Below are 12,250 nucleotides of genomic sequence, written 5' to 3' on the forward strand. Positions count from 1 at the left end.
ACTAAGAAAAAGAGGATGCAATAAGACACCAGAACAGGACACTATGGGTGTGTGGGGGTGCAGCACATACATGGCAGTGTTGTGGGGGAAGACAGGAGGGGAGAAGGGGCAGGGCTATATGACACTTCACTGGACTGAGCCTGAGGGAAAGAGTCTAGCATCCTGCTGTTCATCAGTTTTGAGGTGACTTTGGGTTGTAGTTTCAACTGACCCTTGTCAACTCTCGTATTTTATTGTATTTACTACCTATTCAATTTAGAAAAATCCTTTCTTGTAAACATACATGGAGATCACAAAATTGAGTAACACAGACATGCTGAGTTGCAACTGTTCTAAAACTGTATTTAAACCTTCTCATTCTTCTGTTCAGGCAGTCAGATTTTGTCTGGCTCCATACATGTACGTATCTGTTAGCTTTAAGGGAATAAACATTATGAATTTACATATTACCTCGCTTGTTTGTCTCCTTTAACCAAACTTTCAGGTCAACACACCATAATACAAGAAATAAAGAACTGCTCAGAATTTCTGAACATAGAAATGAGGTAGCAATTGAAAGAATTCACAGATCATCTTCAGAATAAAAAAAACAAGGCAGCAAACTCTAAGACATATAGTGGTTAAATTCAGCAATTTAATTCAGAAACAAGTTCTGCAAGAGATCAGAAGAATATCTTCAAATACAAAGGAAAGGAAATTTGAATAATGCATTACTATTCTATACTCATAGGAAAAGTTAGGAGGGAATGGAATAATGGGTTCTGAAGAGCAAAGAAGCTCAGGATGCTGTCTGTCCAGGGTGACTACCCTACAAATCTGAGCTTAAACATACAAGAAAAAATATAAACATTCAAAAATAAAGAGTTTTGAAACAGAAAGGGTAGCAGAACAATGGAAGTGATTATTTGCTTTTTGAACACCTCAAACAACAGAAATGCAGAAAGAGTGAAGAAATGCAGAGGCCAATGGCAGCAATACCAACAAAGCAACAGCAGAGACTCAAGTAAGAAACTTTTTTCTAAATGTACACAAGGATACAAGGGTGACAGTGGAAATCTAATGGGATAACAGTGAAGAGGTGGGCATGCAGCATTTTAGCCAAAACGTGGCAACAGCATACCTACAGGTGAATCACTTTTTTTGTGGGACATTACAAAATAGGAGAGTATACAGACTGGGGGTGGGGGAGGTGGGGATATAAATGAGGATAGAGAGGCATGTGTGATGTGCCTGGATAAAATCTAGGGCTAGCAATAAGGGAAAAGTGATGGCCCCTGTGGTCTCAGAAAGAAAAATGATTACAGGGGAGTGGGTAAGAGAAGGAACCATTAAAAAGTGGGGGGCAAAGGCCATCTGGTTTTGGTGGTGGGATGGGGTTTGACTGACTGCTCCTACAGTTGAAGAGAGGTGGTCTGTAAAAGGAGATGGGGTAGCTTGCACTGGGGTAACAGGGATTTGGTGCTTGAAAAGCCTACTTGTCCTACCTTAGGAACAGGGAAATTTGAAATACAAGGGGCAACTGGCACCTGGGGGAGTGGGAGAGCACGGACCCTGGGAGATTTTAAAGTAAATGGAGGCATGGAAAGTAACCAGGAGAAGGCTGGTTCAATGGTGGGCTGCATAACCAGGGATGTGGTGAGAGAGGGGCCCTACCATCAGTCAGTACTGTCTTCAAAATCTACAACAATTGGCACAAAAGATAAAAAGGGATAAAGGAAACTGTATTATGTTGAAAGCAACCATGGACAATAAAACTAAATCAACATCATCAAAACAAAACCAACATAAACTTACACACTCCAAATGCCTAGAATCCAAATTTATAAAGGAAACATTTGAGCTGTAAGAAAACACAGTAACACAATAGTGAAAAGAGATTTCAACAGCCTACTCCAATTTTTGGATAAATTAACAGAAATATAAATAAAAGAGAAAATATATGTATCTGAACAAATTGCTGAAGAAACTAAAGTTAAGAGACATATGATGTCTTCTAAAAAGTACTACACACACACACATTTCTCCACATCACAAAGGACTTTTACAAAAGTCGACGATGTACTAGGGCAAAGAAATATTGCAAACCGACGTAAAAAGTCAGAAATAACTAATCTATCCCTAAAGCTTTAGCTAATCTGATTAAAAAGAACAGAAAATCAAATCAATAAAATAGCAAATAAACAAGGTGAAATCACAGCAAAACCAGAAAAATGAAAAAAAAAAATTAGATTATGCAGTTATCTAACAAAAACTCAGAACAGAAAAAACACTTTTAAAAACATAATATATGCAAACTATCAGAAAACCAAATAAAGATACTAAATAGCCCAATCTTAGAAAAGGAAATAGATTTAGCTATGAAGGAACTATCAAAGAAAAAAACTGGTCTTGCTGAAGTTACAGGAGAATTCTATCAAACTGTTAAAGATTAAGTTAGAACCTATATTTCACAAACTACTCTCAAAAATTAAGAAAGCACTCTACCAAAATCCTTTTATAAGGCATACATAGTCCTAATACCTAAACTAGGGAAATACAAATAACAGAAAGAATAATATAGGTAAGATGAACATTAACTGAAAAGTTTTAAACAAAATGCTATCAGACTACCACAATTTATCAAAGAAATATCCATTATGATAAAGTGGGATTTATACCAGAGATGCAAGGATGGTTCAATATTAGGGGAAAAAAATCAACAAATAATTTAAACATGAAAAACCCAAACATCTAAAAACCACGTGATGATCAAAAGATGCAGAAAATGAGTTTGACAAAGTACTATATCTTTTATGCTGAACACCCTAAAATGTATAGATAAAAAGGGAACTGTTTAAATATCATGATAAAAATTATCTATTTAAAACCAAAAGCAAGCATCATGTATGACAGGAATTTTTTCTAACAAATAGAAAAGTGAAGTCAGGATGCCCATTCTCCCCTATATTCTTTGATATAGTTCTGGAAATGCTAACAATACTAATAAGAGAAAGAAATTATGGCATAAAGATAGGTAAAGAGGAAATAAGCCACCCAAATTAGCTGATGATATGATGGGAAATCCTACAGAATCAGCAAAGACACTAAAGGAGACAATAACTTAGCAACAGTATAAGCTACAAAATAAATCAGGAGCATTCCTATATAATTAACAAAACATAAGAAGCAAGAGTACAAAGGGAAATCACATTCCAAATAACTACAGCATAAACTATCTGGGGATCAACCTACCATTGCATACAAAAGACTTACATAGGTTGAATTACAAAGTGCTCCTTAAACAAACAACTATAAGGAACCATGCCAATATAATAAAAATGACAATACTATCAAAATTAATTTATACTTTTTTTTTGGGAGGGGTAAGGCAGGGCAATGGGGGTTATGTGGCTTGCCCAAGGTCACACAGCTATAAGTGTGTCAAGTGTCTGAGGCCAGATTTGAACTCAGGTCCTCCTTACTCCAGGGCAAGTGCTATCCTCACTGTGCCACCTAGCTGCCCCTAATTTATACTTTTAATGGTAATTTATACTTTTAATGTAAAGGGATACTTTATAGAATTTGATAAAACAACAAAATCCATTTAGAAAAACAAAAATTCTAGAATACCATAGGAAATGATGAAAAGTAGGGACAAAGGGTTCTCCCTTAGCACTTAAGACCTCAAACTATATTATGAAATAGCAGTCATCAAAACTATTTGGGATTGGCTAAGGAACAGAGAGATCAATGGAACACTCTAGAAAAGTCAGAATCAGAAACAGCAGAATTCAATAACCCAATATTTGATAAAGTGGAAAACAAATTACTTAGGGAAAAAAACTCCTCATTTGATAAAAACTGTTAGGAAAACTGGAAAGCATTCTGGCCTAAGTTAGGCTTTTTCCACAATATGTTCTAAATGGATATGACCTTGATATTAAAGATCATACAAGAAACAATAGAGGAGAAACAGATTATATACTTCTCACAGTTACAGAGAGGAGATGCATGCAACCAAAGGAGATAGAGGCAATTACAAAATAAAAACTAGGTAACTGATAACTTGAAACTAAAAGCTTCTGCACAAACAAAATTAATGCACCTAGAATAATAAGAGAAATGGTCAAATGGGAAAAAAAATCTTTGTATCAAATTTCCCTGATGAGGTTTTCTTATCAAAGACACATATAACAACAAATACATGCATGACTAATAGCTATTTTCCAAAAGATAAGTGATCAAAGAATACAAACACTTCTCTAAAGAAAAACTTCAAAGTATCCACAACCCTGTGAAAGAATGCTCCAAATTATTAGTAATGAGAGAAGTGTAAATCAAACAACCCTAAGGTTTAATTTTATACCCTACAAACTGGCAAAAATGACAAAAAATGGCAGCAGTATTAGGGGGTTGTGGAATGATGGGCACACTAATATGTTGTTGGTAGAGCTATAAAATGGTACAAGGGTTTTGAAAAGCCAACTTGGAATTATGCAAATAAAGTGAAAAAAATGTTTATACCCTCTGAACCAAAGACTCCACTACTGGATTTAAAACCCAAGGAAGCCTTAGATAAGAAAGTCCCTATATACTCCACAATATTTATAGCAGCACTTTTTGTGATAGCTTAGAATTGGAAACAAAGATATCCATCAACTGGGGGATGGTTAAACAAACTGGTATATAGAATACTACTGTGCTGAATGAAAATATATGATGAATTCAGAGAAGCAGAGAAAGATCTATATGAACTGATGCAGAGTGAAGTAAAGAGCCAAGAAAATAATACAAATAGTAACTACAACAATGTAAATGGAAAGATCAATGATACTCCCCAAAAATCAAAAGTAAATGTATCTGAAGTTGCAGCAGGACTTGATTGAAATGCTTTTTTGTGATATGGGATAGCACTCTGGGAAGAGGAGGGATACTTGGAAAAACTATGATGATGTAAGAAACAGAAGATACCAATAAAGTCGCTTTAAAAGATAAAACAAAAAGTTGAATATAATAGAGATCTATTTAAATTCAGGAAAAAAACCTAATTATTGATTTTGCAATTTGCTTCATTTTCCTGAAATTCACAAAATAGCACCCACACAAATTTTTCTCTGTATGTTAGGAAGAAATTAAGCTATAAAATAGCTACATGTAAGTTGTTAGGGCCCCCAGAAATTGACATATTGGCAAATTATTTTGTAAGCCTTTATGAAAAAACATTATTAATCTTCATCTCTATACACATACACCTAGCCCCTTTTACAGTCATTTAATCTGTTCATTGAATGACTAAAAATTTCCTAACTTCTAATCTGAAGATCTTTAAAATAAATGATTGTTCAACAATCAAACAGGTCTTTAAAATACCATATAAAATGTATGTATGTGTGTATATATGTATATATATATATCCCACTCTTTTTTATATAAGTAATTTCCTACACGGGACACAGAGGTTCTAAGACAGAAGCCACATCTGCTAAACGGCCCTAGCTTTTGTTAAATTTTACAACCCTTACTATTCCTACCATGAAAACAGATGGCATGCACAAGAAAAAGTAGCTGAGCAAATATCTAAACTCAGTGTTAATGGAGACCTACCCCCTGAATTATGAGATATTTTCGCTACATAACTCAGATGTAGCTATGCCCCAAATCTACCTTATTTCTCAAATGTCAGGAACTTTGTCAGTTCATGTAGCCTTTATGTGCTTAAAAAAAAAAGGTCATAAATGAGGGCACAGACTGCAGCAATGAATCCCACAAAACCAGAATACTTTGAAAAATGTATCATTTTATTTGTACACTTATAAAGTTGTACACTGAAACTTATAATACAGTTCTGTAAAAGCTACTTATCGCTGGAAGAACTGCCAGGGAAAAGGGAGGATGTTGCCTTTTTCGGATGATCATTAGGAAAAGTTAGAGGAATAAACAAAAACACAGTAAATTTTTTTTTTAAAAAAATTTAAGGAACTTTTTCCAGGTACAAATTTTATAAATACAAAAACAAATCCACAAATTTCTTTGAATACTAAATAAATATCTACTTAATAAACTCCAACTGAATACCTCCAGCTAGCACTGGTACAGCACTCTTAATGATATGCAAAAAATTGTACTCATTCATGTGTAGTGTTCAAAGGATGTGCTCATAAAACAATTCTTAGTCATTTACAATTTCTAAACTGTGCTAAAATAGAAGATCTCATTTATATTAATAAAACCCCCATAATGCCACAGAGTCTAGAAAAAGAAGTAAAAGATGAAAAACAAGTCAAAGGTGTAGAAAATAATTATTTTTGCAAGATACTTGGACACATGAATGACCTTTAAAATATGTTAAAACCTCTGTAAACAAGTACTGTATCCAATACGTCTATCAAACAGACAATGAACAAAATTGTAGCAAAGGAAATCTTTCCTACATTCTCCTGAGTGCTTAATATTAAAATCTTATAACATAGTGCACGCCACACTTCAAAGTGGTTAAACAGTTGTTACTGCTTTATGATATGACTGCTTTGTAGCATGATTTAATATTCCATTTTCATGAATAGCATTAGGTTTTCCTCAGAATAAATCCTTTAGAAAGACAAAGTTATATCCGTGACTTTTTTGCAGCTGGAGACATATTGTGGTCCACATTACCAGGTATATGCAGTCCAAGCTTTTGAGCCTGAATGTGGAAAAATGCTTGAAGTCTAGTTCCAGCTTTTGCTTCACTTGTATTACGAGGGTTGTACTCAAAGCAGTTCGAAAACATTAACTCAACATCTTCAATAAACTCAGCTAGGAACAAAAGAGGAGTTAATAGGAAGGTTATAAAGCTGTTGTACAGGCAAAAAAATAAATTTCTGATAACAGTTTACATTCATAAAAGGCTTATTAAAGTGTCTCATATAAATATAAATCCTCTCATTTATGCGTCACAAATTAAGAAGTGCAAATATCAGTACCTCCATTTTACAGATGAGGAAACTGAGTTTCACAGGGATTAGATGACTTACTCAAGGTTACTAGTGAGTACAAGAGTCAGGATTTGAACCCAGATTTACTGACTTGAAGGCCAACATCCTTTCCACTACAATAATCTTAAAAATTACACTAAGAGAATGGACCCTTGTTATTACTTTTATTATTAAGTAAACTGGGGGCCTGTAAAAGGCAGTAGAATATTTGGAACTTTTGTCTTATGTACCTATAAAAATATGGGTGCACAGGCCAAAGCACTTTCAAAGCAGGTGTCTCAGCCCACTTGTCTATAATTATATTAAAGTTTATCTCTGATTATTCTGTATGTGGCACTTTTTACTCAATCCTTAACTGTTTTCAATTCCAATTTCCTATTCCTGTTAAATATCTGATGAGATTTTATCCACAAAACCCATAATTAAAAGGAAAAGTAGCATCCACACAATTGAAAACTACTTAGCTTCATATAAAAGTTTATGAAATAACATTCTATACTTCTAAACTTCTTTTTCTTAGCACAATGCTTAGTATATTTGATATGAACTGAATTAGTCAGAAATACAAACAAAACCTTAAGAGAAACGAATGTAAATTACTTACAAGCTAGTTTATATTCACATTTGTTCACTTTTTCACGGATTATATTTAAGGCAATAGGTTTTTTGATGATATCATAGTAGTCTGGTACCTGTAAAATAATCAATCATTTAAACACATCATTTAATAAAGAAAATGCTGTTAACCAAAGAAAATTCAGCAAACTACCAACTATTATATTACAAGTGGATATTATACCAACTGTTATATTACAAATGGATATTATTAAAGGCTCAAGATAACAGAGAAAGCATGTTGAATATAAATTAACATTAAAAGCATAAAACAAATTAAGGCATTGTTCCAAACAAAAATTAAACATTAAGTGGATAAGAGTCTTGCACAATGCTGTTCAGAAATGATATCTTTACATTTATGTAAGAATAGAGAGATAGAACGCCATAGAGAGCTAGGTTCAAATCCTGACTCTGACACACAATTTAACTATGGAACAACAAAATACTCAACCCTCTCTGTACCTTGAGGCAATCCCTTAAGCCTGTAAATTGTAAAGATGAGTTGTTAATATCCACTGGTCTCCACAGTGGGGAATTACATATTCGTTTCAAACATAAAACAGCAGCTTCACTCTCTGTATCTTTCTGGCATATTTAGGAAGGTTAAAGTAAAAAAAAAAAAAAAAAAAACAGATAATGGCCAATACTGCCACTCACTAAGGTTTGCAAATGCAATGTCAATATTTTAATAGTGCCAAATATTGTGTTTCTGGTTACTGAACAGGAAAAGTGTACCATGTTCCAAACAACAGGCAGTAAACACCACCCAGAGATGAAAGCATGACAACTAAAATTCATAGTCCCTTTATCTCATATGATTCTCTCAATGACTCTATGAAGTACTTAGTTTAAGGGTATTCAGAAGGATTAAGTGACTCAATTTCAGGTCTTCTGACTCTTAAGGTCAGTAGTCCATATTCTATCATGCTGTCTTCTTGACAAAAGTAGACGACTAAGACTAGACAAATATGCCCAATTTCCAGCAAATACAAATAATTCAGAAGTGAGACAAAACACCACCTGTATTCTCTTCCCCCACCCCACAAGAAATAAGTTTAAGAAACCAGATAGAAAACATATTAGATTATCAAACCTGAATTTTGCAGGTTAGTGTATTTCCAAATTTCCTTATACTTGGACTACGGCATACATTGCTAGTAAATAAATGGATCACAAAGAACAATGAAAATAGGTAGGCAGGAAGGTGAAGAATCCATTGTTCTACTCTACTAGCATAATAAAAAATAGGAGTTTTAGAAAGGTATAATAGTTTCTATCTGAAACCTTTAGTGTAAACTATCCTGAATCCCAGAGCTGTCAATAGCAAAGTATCCTGCCAAACTTACTTTCATGTCACTGCTGAAACCACAGGTCTGAATCATCATTATCACCTTGAGCTAATTAAATAACTAGAAGGGTATGCTACTCTTGTTTCATCTACAACTACATATTTTCCCTACATCTATATTACTAATATACTACTACTGCTGAAAAAATTAGCAACTTACAAGGAAAAAAGGAATTCTTTTGGACTTGTCATGACTAGTCACTGATTCAAAATACGAAGGTGGATATATTTTAGCATACTGTCATCAATTTATATCTGCCCTCACTTACCTGGATCTTGGAAACCAGTTTCAAGAAAGGCCAGCTGTCATCATGTCGTACTAGTTCTACAACAAGTTGTTCAAAAGCTGACAATTCATGGACTCCACCTTGTCTGCCTGAACTCCTTCGGTTCACTGTCTTAGGAGATGAGTCTGAAAAATAAAGGCAGAAAATCTGTTTAAAACAGAATGCATATAAATTTAAAAAAAAATTTAGAGTCCAAAATCAAGCAGAAAAACAGGACAATTTAGTCTGTAACTTGAAATATTTTTTTTCTAACTTATATGGCATGAGACCAAAAGTATTCAATTTCTATACTTCACAGAATTTCTCAAGGGGTAGAAAAAGTAAAAATCCTTATTTCTTCCTTTTAAGTCTTAATTGTTCTGCTTTTCATTGAAGAGTCCTAAAAATCAGTAACAAATGCAAGGAAGAAATTGAGACTTAGAAAAGTGACTAGTTTTTCTGCTAGTTTGCTTAGTAAAAAATCCTTAAAAGAATTAAAACTGAATGGTTCCATTACTTCTTTGTAATTGTGACTTCTTCAGAGATAATGATTCAATTGTATTCAATTATATTTAACCATCTTTTGGGAAGGCAGACTATGTCTAGGTAGCTCTCTACATGCAGGGGTGTAGTAACAGCCTTTGTAAATACTACTTTTAGTTCTAGGAAAGACCTTTAAAAATTTTTTTCATACCAAAACACTTTTATTACTTTTCTCATTAGATAAGTAAAGGTATAAATTAGATAGATGGGATTAGGGTGGAGGTGGGAGGATGGGAGGGTGGGGAAGGGAGGCAGGGTTGGCCCTTCATTTTGGTCTTTGTATCTCCAGTGCCTAGTACAGGACCTTACACATGGTAATTTGTTGCATTTAGATTAAATCCACAATGTAAAAAAAAAATAAAAAACAACTTAAACTTTCAGGTAGTAAGTGGATCTAAAAAAGCCCAATTTTCCAAACCCATACTGGAAAAGGAATCCCTCACTATAAATGCATTAACCCCAAACAATGATGTGGTGAAGAGCAAAGTGAATAGGGAAGTTGTGTAGTTTCTCCTTGTGCCTGTATACTGCAGTTTCATTATTTTATTATTTGAGTTAGTTTATACAAGACATGCCTGTAAGTTTTTAAAAAAAATTATTCCTAAGAACTGTATCATGTTTTTAACTAATCACTGTTTTTGCATTATCCATACCACTACATATGTAAGTTAAAGAGCTAAATTTTATCAAACTAATATATTTTATTATTAATGGATATAGAGATTTGTCTCTTAAGTAATACCGATGATAAAATGATACTAAGACAGTGTGCCAAAAAACTTATCTTTTTTTTCCCTAAGCAATGCAATACAATCCAGCCTTGCTTTATGTTTTTTCATGTGTTAGAGAACAATGGAGATTAATATTACATTCTGCTTTTGCTAGCTTCCTATTATTGCTTTCACATAAACAGATAAATCAAAGACATGATTTAAGATAAAAACTGAATGAAATAGGTGGTTATGACTAGAGGAAATTACAACCCAAGTTAAAACAAGATGAAATGCTAGACACACCTAAAAATACTATTGTTCAAAAATATTGGTTCTTTAGAAAAGAAGAATCTATTTATCTGGGAAAGGTGACTAAAACTCACAGAGGTATATAAATTCAAGAAAGTTAAACCTGTCCTTGTTAGTATGAGTAAGGAAGTTTTTTTTTTTTGATGGGGTATCTTTTAAAAGAGAGATAAATGAAGAAAAGATACTTTATGACTGCCAAAACAATAACCATATTACTATGAGGTCACCTTTTGTGTTCTCAATTTCTCTTCAGACTGCTATAGTAAGAGTTGATATTAAAAGTGATTTTCTCATATTTTCCCCTCTACTATGCTATTTGAGCTAACACATGAATGGTATATGCAGAAACAGCTAAAACATCTTTTCCTGACTCCTCTGTCCTCTACAAAATTTTCAAAGCTCGAGATTAAGGTAGCATCTGAGAAGGGCCGTGTAGTACAGACAGGATCTTTACAGAGATAGAAGTAGGGCCCTCCAGTAAGAGGGAACAATATAAGCAAAGCTGTAAAGGATACAAGACATCATTAGTAGTTCAGTTTGGATGAAAGGGAATATATGAATGTAACAACAACGCTGCTTGCCACTACTGTGGCTGTGTAAGGCCAGTAACACCAGCACGCAGAAGGGCTGCTAGCGCAAGTTCTTTGATCTGCTTTTCTGAGGAAAACAACTTTAAGGGGTTAACAGTCTCATTTTAACCAGACACACATATATCATTCACTTAGTTCTGAATTTCCCTGAACTTAAGAGAGAATATGAATAGAAATTACAAACATACACAATATAACAGGACAAATACACAGAGTTATCAACAGATAGGCCTCTAGCTGTCTGACCAAAGAATCACATAGCTATCAGAGAAAGAGAGAGGGAGGCACCAACGTCTGGGTTTTCAAAGCTAGAGGGCTCCAGCGGCTATCCAGAGTCTCCTCTGGTCAAATCACATGACCCTTTTCTAGTGAGGGAGAGCCCCAAACAAAATGCTAACCTCTGAGTTTATATACCCTGTTCAGGGTAAAAGGGCTTCACAACCATGTGATTCAAAATCAAGTAAGGCTTTTTCAGGCACCCCGCAACCATGCTACTTAAACCTATTTGAACTAGGCTTTCTTGTTTCTTAAGCAGGTCAAAGGCTCTTGACTCAATCAGAGAAACAAAGGCCAGATTCATTAAAGGCACTTGATTACCTCAGTGCTCCAAAAGGGAAAAAAGTAAAAAAGTCCCACCCTAATAACCATTACAATGGAGAGAAAAATGGGTTTTAAATGCTAGTTTCTGGAGTTTGGAAGTAATTCAGTAAGTAATGTGAAACCATAAAGTTTTTGAACAGGTGGATGACAGACTCAGAACTATATTTTATTAATGAAGTATATGAGGGCTTGAACAAGGCTTGTAGGAAATAGAAATGGAAAGGAAGGGATGGTGAAAAACACTGCAGAGAAAGAATTTATTCATGAGATTTGGGCAGCTAGGTGGCACAGCATATAGAGCAATGGACTG

The 12,250-nt window shown here is 34.2% G+C and overlaps 1 protein-coding gene across 1 annotated transcript in view; it reads right to left on the bottom strand.

Moving 5' to 3' along the window:
- Positions 1-5,756: 5,756 nt before the first annotated feature.
- The window catches only part of BAZ1A (bromodomain adjacent to zinc finger domain 1A), a 118,881-nt gene continuing 112,387 nt past the window's right edge, over positions 5,757-12,250 (bottom strand). Inside the window, exons 25-27 of the mRNA XM_036751188.1 lie at positions 9,189-9,331; positions 7,558-7,645; positions 5,757-6,774 (exon numbers count right to left, since the gene is read on the bottom strand). Coding sequence (XP_036607083.1) covers positions 6,584-6,774; positions 7,558-7,645; positions 9,189-9,331 — 422 coding nt within the window. The 3' untranslated portion in view covers positions 5,757-6,583. The remainder of the gene's footprint in view (positions 6,775-7,557; positions 7,646-9,188; positions 9,332-12,250) is intronic.

The sequence above is a fragment of the Trichosurus vulpecula genome, chromosome 3, assembly GCF_011100635.1.
Source record: "Trichosurus vulpecula isolate mTriVul1 chromosome 3, mTriVul1.pri, whole genome shotgun sequence".
Lineage (NCBI taxonomy): Eukaryota > Metazoa > Chordata > Mammalia > Diprotodontia > Phalangeridae > Trichosurus > Trichosurus vulpecula.